This window comes from Pinus tabuliformis, chromosome Q (genome assembly GCF_031772625.1).
Source record: "Pinus tabuliformis cultivar Carrire ecotype Pingquan chromosome Q, CPIR1, whole genome shotgun sequence".
NCBI lineage: Eukaryota > Viridiplantae > Streptophyta > Pinopsida > Pinales > Pinaceae > Pinus > Pinus tabuliformis.
The window spans coordinates 738,795,430-738,810,994 of NC_142296.1; the positions used below are offsets into that span (position 1 = coordinate 738,795,430).

The 15,565-nt window shown below is 40.3% G+C and overlaps 1 protein-coding gene across 1 annotated transcript in view; it reads left to right on the top strand.

Moving 5' to 3' along the window:
• Positions 1–15,565, top strand: part of LOC149221657 (V-type proton ATPase subunit a3-like) — a 197,485-nt gene that overhangs the window by 39,060 nt on the left and 142,860 nt on the right. Inside the window, exons 3-4 of the mRNA XM_089385171.1 lie at positions 9,439–9,561; positions 9,662–9,769. Of these exons, the coding sequence (XP_089241297.1) occupies positions 9,439–9,561; positions 9,662–9,769 (231 nt within the window). The remainder of the gene's footprint in view (positions 1–9,438; positions 9,562–9,661; positions 9,770–15,565) is intronic.

A 15,565-nucleotide genomic window follows, 5' to 3' on the forward strand; every position in this document is an offset into this window, starting at 1 on the left:
TTTACATTAACGAGTTATTTAATCGTATAAACATCGAAATAAACACAATAGCAGCCTCCACAAATATACAGATCAACAACTGAAATAAACTGAGACGACACGAGAAACACCGCTATTTTTGGACAATCGTCCATGGAAAAACTCAATGTGGGAAAACTGGTGCAACAAATGAGGGCTTTATTATTATGCAGATTTCTGAATACAACTAGGGTGCCAAAAATAGCTCACCCTTCAGAGGTTTTCCTTGGCAGAAGTACCTTTCTCCAGAGACAGATATTCCGGCTAATCAACAACCGGATGATTGGTCCCACAGCAACTTCGACTGTTCCTTAGTTGGACAATGAACGTTGTTCCAAGCTATCTTCTGGAACTGCCTCACCCTTCAAGGACTGCGTCACCCTCCTACGTCTCTGCGTCAACTAACCAGCTCTCAGTCTGCCCCACGAAAATTCCTCAGTGCAGCCTCTTCAGCCCAGTGTCATCTCTGCAGCCCTCTGCGCTGCTAGCGTCAACCTTTGCGGCTTACGCGTCAGCCTCTTGGAGGCCCTTTGCATCCTCTGCGTTGGCCTCCTCAACCTCTGCATCAACCCTTGCTGCCTCTGCGTCAACCTTCCAAGGCTCTGTGCTGTCTCTCTGACACTTTCTCTGCCTCTCTGATATGTATTCTCGGCCTCTTGCCAAACTGCCCCTCGTTGCAATAGATCACTTGTTCAATTTCCTCAACAAACCTCGCCCTAGAAAATCGAACTGGTTGATCAACTCGGTATCTTGGTGTATCTCCAACTGACCCTCAAGCCTCCTCTTATACTTTTCCTGTTGACGATTCAACGACCGAGATTAAGTCCCTAATCAATGGCTAAGATTAGATTTGGCTTGATCTTCGTTATTTAGAACTTTTTCACCCATATTTTATTAATACACATTAATATTTTAATTTTCCTAAGTTTAGACTTAGGGTCTCATTAAAAATATTAATTATTTTAATATCTCTCCATTCGGGTGGAATTTCTCCAAACCTTTTATGTGTCTTGGAGTTCTTATGTGCCTTAGCCTCTCCACCAATTTTCATGGCTAGAGCACATCCAATGCAACCAAAAAACAACACTCCCTTTTAGCGAGGAATGTGCTCTAGTAATGCCTCACCATAGAAGCATCACATTGATCTTCTGCATCTGTACTTGTGCTGATGTTTGGCCTGCTACCTCACATCCCCTGCACTGCTGCTTCCTGTACTGCTGCCCATGACACTGCCACTGCCATATTTGTACTGCAACTCCCTCTCAACATGTTGCATCACGCTGCCCATAGCATTGTCGTTGCTAACTGCTGCACTGCAACTCAGTTACCGAGAAGTAAGTAATTGACTTCTCCCAAATACTGATATCCTGGTCAGTCTGGAAGCCTTGTGATGTTGAAGTCACCTCTGCTGCTATCTTGTGCTCCCTCTGCTGCCATTGCGTTGCTGCAAACACCTCTGTGCCTCTCTTACTGCTGCAGCCTCTGCTGCTACAGACTTCTGCACTCTAGCATTCCCTTGCCGCTCCACCACACTTTGCTCTATCCGACACCTGTCATCATGCTACTGTCTTTAAGGGCTCCCGTAGCCGAATGTGATCCAAGAGTGTGTGTACCTCAAGGATCCTGGCCCTGCTTGTAGTCCTCCTAACTACAACTTGATGTCACCCACCTCTTCTCTAGAGGCGCATGAGCAGTCATGGCATAATCATCATCAGTGTCGACCTCTTTTTCCTCCTTAGCTGGACCTACCTTTGAATTAAAAGCTTCTCCCTTGCCTTTCTTCCTGCGACACTGGGATGCATAATGACCCAGCTCCCCACAATTGAAGCACTTTACCTTAGAGATATCCCTCTTCTTCCTTTTCCCTTGCTGTCCCGCAGATGCTAGAGCTGCATCGTCCTCCTCTTTGTTGACTCGAACTCCCTTACCACTACTCCCCGCCTTGGTCATCCTCCTGATCTCCTCCTGTTGAAGCGCTGCTCACATCTCCTCCCAACCGGGAAGAGTAGCCCTGCCCAAAATACTTTGGACAAATGTCTCCCATTCCTCGGAGTCTGCATTCAGGGCAATCCTGACCATAAACTCTGATCCGGTGTAGACCCCACGGAAGTAAGCTGGTTGCGAACCTCCTGCAACTTGAGAAGGAATGGATCTATCTGCTCTCCCTTATGCATTTGATATGACCTAAGTTGATTCTCCAATAATATCTTCCACTTCACAGAACAGCCTTGGTATAAGGTGGTCAAGGTGTCCCACATCTCCTTTGCTGTGTTCTTCTCAGCAATATGTGGTATGACATGATCTTTGACCCCGTATACGATCATGCACTTCACCCTCGCCATTGCGTCCTCATACTCTTCATTCTCAGCTGGGTCAATTGGGAATCGGGATAACCATTACTTTTAAGGCAAAGTCCTTGATGCGATGTCAATCCAGGTCTGCTAGGATCCTGGCCTTCCAGATGACAAAGTTGGAAGCCCTGTCCAACCTATCCCGATCCCTCAGTTTGTTCATTGCCATTTCAGCTCCTCTTCTGGACTCCCTCTGAGTCTCGACTCCCCTCTTGGAAATCTCCCTCTGAGTCTTGATTTCCCTCTTGGAAATCCTCTGGCCAGTTGTCGAATCGCTCCTCTCCAAACCTCCTTGCAACTGCAACTTGGAGCTAGATTCCTTGGCAAGAAATCCGTCGAGGTAGTGATTCCCTCTACCTTGATTCTGTCTCCTTAGACACTGTTTTGTACTGACAGAAACAATGTCCTACCAGCTCCTCAAATCACAATCTACACAACTCCCTTAGCCCCGACAACTGAAGAATCTGAGCCCTTTTGGCTCTGCGCAATCAGTGAGATCTGGATCAACTCTTCCTGGCCTCAACGTCAATCCTTCCTAGCTGAGAAAGATGACTGGGCACTACGTAGGCCTGATCTGCCTCCTCCTCTCTCTGCGCTGGCCCTTCCCTTGGCTCGAAATGCTGAAGCAGGTTTTGCGTGAGCCTCTGCGTCACCCACTAAGGATTGCGTCACTTCTTCCCTTGCCGCTTCAGCTCTGGAACAATGCCGTCTCTCGGGACAACTACCTATGCTGCAAATTTTCAGATTTCTTCTGCTGGTGTCTTCAATCCTCTTGTGATCTGCAATCGCTCTGATACCATGTGAAAATTTCTGAATCTAACACATCATAAATCCCTACTGTTATTTCTGGTTTATTATCTCCTACTTGTTCTTTACATTAACAAGTTATTTAATCATGTAACTATAAACACAATAGCAACCTTCACAAATATACAGATCAACAACTGAAATAAACTGAGACAACACAAGGGACATCATTATTTTTGGACAATCGTCCCCAGAAAAACCCAATGTGGGAAAACCGGTGCGGCAGATGAGGGTTTTATTATTATGCTGATTTCTAAATACAATTGGGGTGCTAGAAATGGCTCACCCTTCACAAATATACAGATCAATAATAGAAATAAACTGAGACAACACAAGGGACACCGTTATTTTTGGACAATCGTCCCTGGAAAAACCCAATGTGGGAAAACTGGTGCAGTAGATGAGGGTTTTATTATTATGGGGATTTTTGAATACAACTGGGGTGTCAGAAATGGCTCAACCTTCAGAGATTTTCCTTGGCAGAAGTACCTTTCTCTAGAGACAGATATACAGGCTAATCAACAACCAGATGATTGGTCCCACAACAACTTTGACTGTTCCTTAGCTGGACATCGAAAGTTGTTCCAAGCTATTTTCTGGAACTGCGTCACCCTCCTACGACTCTGCGTCAGCTAACCAGCTCTCAGTCTGCCCCACGAAAATCCCTCAGTGCAGCCTCTTCAACCCAGCGTCAGTGTTTGCGCTGCTTGCATCAGCCTCTTGGCCCTCTGCGTCCTTTGCGCTAGCCTCCTCAGCTTTTGCATCAACCCTTGTTGCCTTTGCGTCAGCCTTCCAAGGCTCTGCACTGTCTCTCTGGCACTTTTTCTCTGCCTCTCTGATATTTATTCTCAGCCTCCTGCCGAACTGCCCCTCACTCCAATAGATCACTTGTTCGATTTCCTCAGCAAACTTTGCCCCAGAAAATCGAACTGACTGATCAACTTGGTATCTTGGTGTATCTCCAACTAACCCTCAAGCCTCCTCTTATACTTTACTTGTTGACAATTCAACCGCCGAGATTAAGTCCTTAATCAACGACTAAGATTAGATTTGGCTTGATCCTCGTTATTTAGAACTTTCTCACCCATATTATATTAATACACATTGATATTTTAATTTTCCTAAGTTTAAACTTAGGGTCTCATTAAAAATATTAATTATATTAATATCTCTCCATCCGGGTGGAATTTATCTAAACGATTTTTGGGTCATGGAGATCTTATGTGCCTTAGCCTCTCCACCAATTTTCATGGTTAGAGCAGATTTGATGCTATCAAAAATCAACAACTATCCCATAAAATCAGATTGTAAATTTTGCATAAATATAGGGACAACAACTTGTTAAGCTTAAATCAACCACCTTACAAGTGCCTAAGTATTTCTAGATTTTATATCTAGGGGCGGGGAGGCTTGAGGATCAACGTTGAGACTTATGAGGCCTCTCCTCAACCTATAGTAGTGGAAAAAGTCAATTTCCAACAAGTTGGGAATTGTTTTTTCAGGAATTTGGGTGAAACCCTTTTGGGCAAAATGGCCCAAGAATTTCTAGATCTGAAATGTAACTTTAAATGCGGTTGCAAATGAAATAAATTCTACTCTAAATAGTGAAATATTACAATATTAAGCAAGATAGAGTCAAAGGAGGGGTTTTTTGAGGTATAACTTACTTGGAAAAACACTGAAATCTGGCTTTGTTGCAAATCTTGTATGCTATAACCAACAAATCCTTGGATCAACAAAATAATCCAACTAGATACAAGCTTAAAATGTGCAAATACTATTTCTTAGACCTATCCTTGGTTAGATATAGCAATTTTCCTTGGTTAGATCTAGCAATTTTGTTGAATTTCCTAAGGCAATTCTTGCTAACAATGAATAGACTAGCAATAAGTTGAATCCTAAACCGATGAATAACAATTTTTTTGAATATTTGTAGAAAAATGATTGTTGGTATTATACCTATGCTCAACTGGCCTCACCCTTGCAGGGGTGTGAATTAACACCTTAAGTTGATCTAGCTTGATAAATCAAGGGAGTGGGTTTAGTCTCGAAGAGAAGTCTCCCCTACAATGGACTTAATACCCTTAATAATGTTTGAACCCAACTAGGAGTAGCCCCTTTAATGTGGAGTCTCCGGTCTTCAAATCATTTGTGGAGATGAATACGAAACCTTGAACGATTCGAAGCTCTCCTTCAGAATGGTTGGTCACTTAGATTGATCCACTTGCAAAACAAAAAGGTCGAGAGGGGTTGCTTGTAGTTCGCCACTTCCATGTAACTATGCAGCCCCTCAATGGCAGAATCTGATAACCTTTATTTAGTTTTACTAATTAGTAAGTTTATTAGTTTGAACCCCAATAGCATAACATCAAGAAAAAAGAAGATAAAATCCACTCCACACAATGTATATAGAAATTATAGACAATGGTTTGCAAAAGTGATCTCTTCATTGTGTGATGGCATAAATCTCATATGATAGCAACAATAAAATGAGGGGAGGCTAGCCTTTATAGAACAATTAGCAATGGCTAGTTTTGACGACTCCTCAAAAGAGTAATTTACTAGTCATTCACAATTTAGAGACTTGGTAATTTTTCATAAAATATTTTAATACAATTTTTTAATTACCCACTAAGGGGTCGACTTGGACAAAATTCCTCTGTGAGCTCGATGTTTTCCTTTGATAATGGCCCGGTGTGGACAATAGTAAAAAATATAGAATTAATTAGCTCCACTTTCCATTTGGATGGTCCATGAAGAATTTGACTTGGTGCTTAATATGGTGTGACTTTGAGAGACAAGCTCAACTTGGTCCTTAATATGGTGTGACTTTGAGAGACAAGCTTGACTTGGTCCTTAGAGGAAGATTCTATATTTTAATGGCTACTTTCTTGGTCCATTACTCAACAAATTGGTCCTCCGAGTCTCTAATGGCTAGCAATGTTATCAAAACCGGACCGAAACTGGTGGAACCGACCGGTCCGACCGTTTTTGGCCCAAAACCTGTCCAAACCGGAATTGGTTGGTTTGGTACTGAGCCGACTGGTTCAGTAGTGAACTGGCTGGTTCAGTATCGAACCAGCCGGTTCAAGACTGATTTTGTTCTGTTTGTCCCTTCCCAGGTCAGCGTAAAAAACTTGTTTTTTATTTTATCAATTGCTTGGCCCACTTCTAAATCTCCCCTAAGCCAACCTAATATTCAAGCATATGGTCCTTAGCCTATTATTCTCCTTAATCTTTCATTTCCATCCTTTATTTAAATTTTTAACATTACCTTGAAATGACTTAGGATGTTTGAGAGTGGTTCCAACCTTGTTGGATTTCATACGGAGAAAGTAGAATTTTAGATTTCACTCAAAATCTAGCAAACTTAATAATTTTTCAAGATATCAGGATTGTGGGGATTGCAACATTTCCATTGGATTTTGTCATGTACGAGGGTAAGGAACTAGTATTTAATAAAGAGCACCAATTCCTCTATGTACTTTGATGTTAGTGGCAATGGTTGTCGAACTCCTCTATCACGACTCTACTAAAAATGTACCCATCACTAAAACAAAATTTTGACTTGACATGCTACACTTTTTCTATCTTATTTTAATGCTTAGAGGGTTATATTGATGATGAAGATCCCACTATAGGCAATGCTTACATACTTGGATGCTGCTCATTCTTCAAATGAGGATGAGGAGGATGATCGTGATGATGATTCTGGTGATGACATTGACAATTATCACTTGTAGGCTGTAGCTATAGTATTGTAGACTGTAGACTATAAAGGCCTTTTAGAGCCTAGCGCTTGATGTTTTGCACTAAGTGTTATTTTGGTTATATGCACTATTACTTGCTATATAAATGAGATCTTTTGCATATCTGTGTATAAATGGTTTGGATTCATATGGATGCACATGGATATACATGTTTTTCTTTAAAATATGAATATTTTATGTGTTTTTGATAAACCAGGTATTTTTTTTTTAATGTTCGGGTTTTTATCGGTTCAAGTCCGGTTCCAATCGGTTCCCGGTCCACAAAGTTTTTCGGTTCGATCACTGGTTCGATTATGCTAGGTATACCCTTTGATGGCTAGTTGACTTCGCTAACAACTATATTTGACTTGACTTTTCCCTTTAATAAATTGACTTAGCCATCTAGAAGCTGGATCTCCAATGCCCTTTCTCTTTTTGCAATTTTGGAACTTGTTTAGCTTTGTTGGCCTAGATCTGTACTAGGTATATGTCAGAATTTCCATATATTGCAAGGCATTGTCACTTGTTTTGCCATGTCATTTGCCCCCTGTGCTGGTTCTCTAATGCCTTGATGGATCTTTGAAATTTGGCATTTGGGTTTTGTTCTTCTCATTTTGGATGTAATGCATGGGTGGTTCTGCCCAACACTCCTCTTGTATTGCCACTTGGAATCATGCTTTGACCTATTGACCAAGTTGTAAGTAGCCACTTCCTTCTCTGATTAGAAAAAATTAACGTGACATGGATACCTTTCTTCAAACTGCACAATTTGAGACCAAGTTGACTTTTGGTCACCAGTACCACTTTGCATTGGGAATTGTAAATTGCCTTGGGAAAAGTGAAAGTTGTCAATATGAAAAGGCCATGCATGAGAGCCGTTTGAGGAATACTGCACCAAAGCCAAGGCCACCTATAGTCTCTATAGACTATAAACATGTGGTAAGACATAGGTGCACCTTAATGTGGGTTGGATTGGTCCATACATTGGTGATCACCCCTACAAAAGCAGGCTCCCATAAAACATGAGTTCTCAAGTAGGATCACCTAAGGCTTTGCAATCCTATGTAAGATTAGAGACACCCAAAGTGAACCACAAGGGTGTTAATTTTGGCATTTCAGGGACAAATTCCCTCCTTTGGACAATCTTCCTCATCAAGGAAGGCCTCTACTAGCCCTTGGAAGAATTTAATCTGGTTAAGGAAAAATATATTTTAATATGGAAAACCCCATGTGCACAAAAATGGCAGGTCGGCCCAAAAGGAAATTGGACACCCTTGAATGGCTATAAATACAAGTCAAGTGACCCTCATTTGGATATCATCAATCATTTTTCTTTCTTTGGTTTGTTTCGCACATGTTTGAGGTTGGTTCGCACAGGTCCGAAATTGCAGGGTTCGAAGCTCGCACGTGCAATTAAGGTTTTTGGTTTTCAACAACAGGGATGCTTCAGGATATTTTCAGTTACAATCGCAAGCATGCAAGCCTATGAGTGCGGTTGGAGGGTTTCAGTCGCACATACATCTTTCTCTCCTTGCGGTTGGAACCTAGGGTTTGATTTTTGACAGCGAACTACAAATTCCAGCAGTTGATGGTAGTTGACCGCAAACTTCCGAGTCAAGGTTTTTATTATTATTATTGTTGGGTTCATCTCTTGGATGTTGTTTTGTTGATTTTGCTAGATAGTTTTGTGGTTGAAGATATGGATCAATGTACTCTCTCTTTGCTAAAACATTCAATGACAAATAATAAGAAGAATAATTTGAAAGGGTTTTCCCCTTTGTGGGGTTTTTCCCTAGTCTCCGACCAGTCCAGGTGTCTCTATGTGTGAATGCTTTTCTTCTATTGTTCCTTTATGTTCCACTGCAATTGCATTAATGATGATATTGTTCTTTCTATATAATTGCATATGTTGCTGAATAATGTTATGATGTTGTGGGGTGAATTCAATGTATAAATAATGAAATGCAATTATCTAAAGCAAAGAACAATATAGCGCTAAGAAAAATTAACAAAGGGACCAGCCATGGTCCGACCAAGACAACAATATAGTATATACAGACACTAAGAACAAGACACAAGCCTAGGATACCTAATACAAAACCTCACATGGTTGTTACAATGCTTTTGACTTGTGACCTTGGGCTTACAATTGTGGTGATAAATGCTGCAAAAGGTTTATGTACCCCTGCTGACATGAGATATAACAATTCCCATAGATGTAATCTTAGTCATTGTGTTTGACGAATTTCAAGTTTGAAATATAAGATTTGCTGAATCTCCCACCTGTTGCGGCTGCCTGCACTTCAAACCGAGGGTTTTCTATGTTTTGGCATATACTTCTTACTTCACTTCTTCTTATTGTCCTTTATATATGAGACATTTTGGTACTCCTGCTTTGTATTGACATCATTGTACGAAGCAGTCCCATTGACCTACTTTTGTTGTCATTTGTTGGGCATTAATATAATTAGTTTATCTTATCTTGACAGAGGACTTAGTACTTGCATTTGCAGGTGAAACGATGTGGAGAAATGTCACGGAAGTTGCGCTTTTTTAGAGAACAAATGATTAAAGCTGGGTTATCACCTTCTACAAGGTCTGCTTTACGTCCAGATATTGAGTTGGATGACCTTGAGGTAGTTTCCTATTTGAATTTATTAGGGTTTTGAATAAGTTGATCTTTGAACTTATATTGTGTGCTTGTATTGAATTTGGATATCTAATTCTTGATTGCAGATAAAACTTGGTGAACTTGAAGCAGAACTTGTAGAGATTAATGCAAATAATGAAAAGTTGCAGCGTTCTCACAGCGAGCTTCAGGAATTTAAGCTTGTACTTCAAAAAGTATGTTTGCGTCCTCTTCCTTTTCACTGACTGCTATGCAATGTTCTTCATCATCTGAGTTTTGAAGTTTGTAACCCTTCTGAAATGGAAAGATCAAATAGGCGTTGAAGTTATTATCAATGTTTTCTTCAGTTATGTTTCTTTTTCCATATATTTTTCTAGTGAAGGCTCGAATAATCTGTCAGCATGCGAAATAATTCCTAAACTTAATTCATTCACAATATTTGTCAAAGAGTCTTCAAGTCCAAATGTGCTAAGGAGAGCAGTATGGCTATCAAAGTTTGTAATGCATCCTTCGGTAAAGGAAGCTTTATGGTTTGATAGATGTTTCATTCATAAGCAGTCAGTTCCTTGAAACCTTGTGCATATATGTGGTTTTTCAATGCATAAGTCGTCCTGGTTCTGTCATTTTACCTGAGTAAAATTTGAAAAAACACTAATCCAGTTTAAATTTCAAGAAATGAAAAAAATTCATTTAAATGATATTGTATTTGGTAAGTTGACATGGAATGTATGACATATACTACATATAACATGGTAATGAAAATCCTGGTAGTTATAAAATTGTTATTATATGTTCCAATTGGATCTCTGAATATGGCTGTCCTGGTTGGGGTCACATGTGAAGGATGGCTGGCTTGAGTTGACATGTTTTGAGAAGTTTTGATATCCAATACAAGGTGGGCAAGGATAACTGTTTAGCAGATTTACACTCCAGAGAAGCCAACAGAAGATGATCCACTTGTGGAAAGTGTTATGTCTGTCTGTTTGATTTAAATTTGTCCTATGAATAGTATACTGCTGTCATGGAAGCTAGAATATATTGAAGATCCTTATGGATCACATTTGAATGCCGAACATTGGTTACCCTCCTTGTTGCTATGCATTTGGTTCATGGAGCAATTCTACCTCAGGAATTCAGACTTTCTGGATACCAAGCACCATTTTATTGCACATCTTCAGTCTGAACTACTGATCAGTGAAGTTCATATGGTTCATTTTTACCTTCACATATCTAAGCTCAACACTTGTAGTGATGACAGAAGACCCTATTGAGAACCAAATCTATTGGTTCATTCATTCTCATTATGCCAACCATTGCATTATGAACCAGTGTGGACAGATCTCTCGGGGATGGTTTCATCATTTCACCTCCAGTGGCACCACATCAGCTTGTTCCAGATCCACCAGATATTCTCACACCTCCAGATCCTTGTGATATCATGATGAACCTGCTTTGTCATCAGGATAACAGAGATTTTGATCCTTAGGAAGGATATCTTTCAGATGCTGCCAACATTGATTGTTTGTATGGAATTGTTGTGGGCTGATAAATGCTCCACTGTGTAAAAACTGCACTAGCCACTTCTGTTGGCCAGCCATGAATCTATACGGAAAGAGGTCGCCTCATGCTGTAAAAAGATTTTAAAGGACGAGATGATGGCTAGTGGTCCCTGCTCACCCTCTTTTGGTTGACAGTGGCTTGTCTGTTAGGAAGAATCCCTTATCCAGGGCCTATTTACCAACGAAAAGAAGATTTATCATATTGGCACCAAGCAGTCTCCACTTACCAGAGACTTGCTAGTTTTATTATAAAAGAAATCCTTTACTCTTGTTTGGGGCATCAGGTTTTGGGAGTCTTAGAGTCTGAGGTCTGCTTGTGCTCTCAAAAAGGTGCTGTCTGAGAGCGGTTTAAGGTTGAAAATGCTCTGGTATGGAAGTTTAAGTCATCTAAGCTTCCCTCCTGTCTGAAGTTTCATGTCCTTCTATTTGTCATCACATTGATATGAAGACACAGCTGTATAACTAATCTGCCATTGCTGTATGAGCTAAGAACAAGATCTAGCTCCTAATCTCTCCAGCAAGAGCAGGGTCTGATATCCTAATGATCTCAGGCTTAGGGAATGTTAAAGTGTAAATGTCAAATTTGAAATATTGCAACTGCTATAGACAAGGAAGAACAAAAATTAAATAAATGTGTCAAGGAAGAAAACCAAAACAAACGACATGATCAAAGAAATCTGTACTAGGAAAGGGAAGAGAATCAATACCATGCTTGAGAAATTCAACTTGAAAGCCTGTAATATAACTTTGCTAGTGATTAATTTATAAATAGCTCCTCTGACATGTCCAAGAGCTAAAACATGATGAGAAGTTGAGGAATGAGGTGGATGAGAAATGTAAGCTTGGGGATCAACATATAAAAAAGGGGCTTTCCTATGAAGGATAGTATGCCAAATTCAAAATACATTGTCAGTTGTGAATGACAGAAAGAAGATGCAGCCTTCTTGACACAAGGAACTTCTCCTTATTATGTGATAGGAGGTGAGAGTACTCTCGAGTCTATAACGATGAATAGGAAGAGGGGATGGATTGTGGATGAGAACAAATCAAAGATATTAATGGAGTCATCAAAATGGATGGTCGTTTGGTAAGTGTTATCCTCTGTATTGCATGAGGACTGCACATTTGATTTTCATCACATGACATAGAGATTTGTAGGGTGGCATGATGATTCTAGCTTTTTGAAGGTTGAAATTTTGGTAGAAACTACTTCAATTGTGCCTCACGTTCTTCATGGACTAGTTTTGTGGCATATGTTTGATGACATTCTTGCAGCCTCATAGTATTCACTTTGGCATCATGATGTTGTTCTTAGTATGCTTGTTCACTCCCTTTATTGCATAGTTTTTGATGGTGATATATCATGCTTTGAGGGGTCGACCTACTTCATTTGCCACATGTGATTGCTAGAGTGCTTGGCCTATTTTGACATGTTTTGACATTGAGATTGCACCTTATTGTAGATATACATCATTTTGATCTAGTGCTAACTAGGTACACACATTTAGAAGATGATTACAAAATTTAATGGTGGGTTTGGCTCTTGTTTGACTAAAGGAAGGCCTATCTCTTGGGTGCCCTAGCTTCCTTTGAAGATTTTGACATTTAGAACACTTTGCGATGACATGCTCTATTACTCCTAGTGGAGTGCTCGTCTTATGCACATATTTTGTTGTAATTCCCTTATGGCAACTATTTGGATGCTTCTGATGCGAATTCCCTTGCTTATGTGGCTTGGGTTGTCACTTGGAGTGGTTTATGATGACGTGGACTAGGATTTTGTGTGGAGAGTTCACCTTCTTGCTACATGGATTTCGTGCATATTATTTGAGCCTGTGTTGGAGCATTTTAGGGTTTAAGGATTACTTGAAATGATTCTTCTTGATGGAGGTTTTGACTTGGGTGCCCTTGCTTGTTTGGTTATTTTTTGGCACTTGGATAGACATGTGATGGGATTTACGCCATTCTTAGTGGAGTGCTCCCCTCATTGGCACATAGATTGAGGCTTTTCACTTTTATGTTTTGATCAGGTCATCCCCTTTGTCTATTGAGCTAGTGGTTGACTTGATGAGACTACACTTGGATTGACACTAGCACATGGGTTGTTAGCCCCTTTACATTATGGAATGGATTAGAGGGTTGTTACACTTTGGAGACCAAGTTATTGAGCCTTTTGGAGGTGATATCCTAGGCATGAGACTACTTTGACATGTCACGAGATTTTACTTCAGCTCCTTGTGGGCTGATCCATTATTTAAGGTCTTATGGCAAATATGTTCATGTTTATTAATGCACTGTTTGACCCAGAGGAGCCACGTGTCATTTGGAGGGTTTGTTACATATATTTTGAGGGTGGTTACACCTTGGAGCTTGAGCTTGGAGAACTGATGGCACACTTTTCTATGCCTTAGTATTGAGTGTTCCATCTCTTGAGGCTTTTTTACACTCTTTTTCATGATGTTGAGGAGGTTACTTTGCAAGCATTTCCATGCTATTTTGGTGAGGCTGTCTGCTTATGGAGGATATTTACTTGGTCTTTGTTAGTTTCTGTAGCATCGAAGTGTTCTAGTCTCGAAGCATTATGGAGAGACTAAAACAGAGGAGTTTTCCATAACCCAAAAATTGTTTTTGGAAATTCCACCTATAAGTGCCTCAATTAGATTATTAACCTATTTTTAGTTATTTTCTAACTCTAAGTTTAGGAAAAGGGGTTGATTAATCATTATTAATTGAGATAAGGTGTGAATCATCTAGAAACTCACACAGATAGACAAGGAATTAATCTGGGCCCTTGATTATGTTTTAATTTTGGCCGTTGGAGGTCCAACAGAGGATTATAAGAAGAAGTTGATGGGTAGATGGAGAACACACTTATGGAATTCGATTTCCTTGGAGAGGTCGATTTTCTAGAAAGCTAGTAGTTCAAGCATTAGTAGGGAAGCAGAGACAAAGAGGGGCAGGGACAGTGAAGCCGGAGGAAGATTTCTAGATCTGGTGAGTGCATTGCAAAGAGAGACCGAGATTTCTCCAGGAAGTTGCGTAGAGGCAGCGCAAAAGCTTTAGTGAGCAGTTTGATTTTGCTGGGGTGACGCTGGTTTTCAGTTCCAGAGGCCAAAAAGTATTTATAAAGAGTTGGAGGGTCAATTTCCTAGTTGGCATCAGGTAGGATGGCTTGATCTACAGTGGTTCTGGGCTAAGCGTGTAGCAGACTACACTAGGGTGATGCATAAGCTGCGTAGAGCTAGGTGGACAACTTGTTTTCCAGTGGTAGTCGAGTGCTGGGATTGCTCGGAGTGAGGGTAATTTCCCTCGAGATATTTTTGCTAGTATTTTCTTTGCAGGATTGCCATTTTTTGCCCCCCAGATTTTACTCAGATAATATCACGACTGTACTCAGATAAATTCATTGTTGCATAATAATAAAAACCCTCAACTGTTGCACCGATTTTCCCAAGTTAGGTTTTTCCAAGGACTTTTGTCCAAAAATAAGTTTGTCAGTTTTGTGTGTGTGTGTGTGCTAGAATATTTCTCAGTTTCCATTGTTATTTTTTTTGTAGTTTTATTTGTGAAGGTTGCATTGTGATTTATTCGATATTTGCCATAGCAAATAAATTGTTAAATTAATTAACAATTAGAAAAAATGATTCTAGTTGCTGCAATAGGATTTTAGACTTGAAATTTTCACATGATTACAGAGCGTGATTGATCGACTGGGAAGCTCAGAAGCGGAAGAAAGAACATTTCGTTGTTCAGAGGGAGTAGTGCGAAATTTTTTGGGTTTGCGCAGAGCATGAGCAAGGCAATTCAAGTTGATTGGGGAAGTTTGATTTTTCAGTGTAGGTTGGCAGAAAATTTCGGCTTTCTAGTTGAGTGATTCCAACAGGCAGAGGAAGCAACAACAACTCAAATTTTCACTGAGCAGATTCCTTGGTGGGACGTAGAGGGTTTTCGCAGCAGTTTGCAGTAGCAATACCAACGTTGAGTGGAAGAGAAAAGCACACATAACAGAGGGGAATTTCTCTCAGGGGACTTAGAGTTTTAGAGGTTTGTTTTTCAATTGCAGATTGTCAGTAGTAGAGGGAGTTTTCAACAAGTATTTTGAGATGGCCACAGTTGGGCTTAGAGATCATGATAGGTTGGAGGGAACCTCCAACTATGTTATCTGGAAGGCTAGGATGTCCTTTTAGACGAATATGGCCGGAAAGCCTATGTGGACAATGTTGTAGTAGTACCCCAGGATGTAGATCAACTGAAGGAGTACAAAAGAGAAATGGCGAAGGCAAAACAAATGATCCTAGATGGAGTCCAGGATCATATAGTCTCACATATATTTGGCAAGAACACAACTAAGGAGATGTGGGATGGTCTTTCCTAGCTATATCAAGGTTCTTCCGAGCAACGAAAGATGCTTCTCCAAGAGAAACTGAGAAGCATCAGGATGCATAAGGGTGA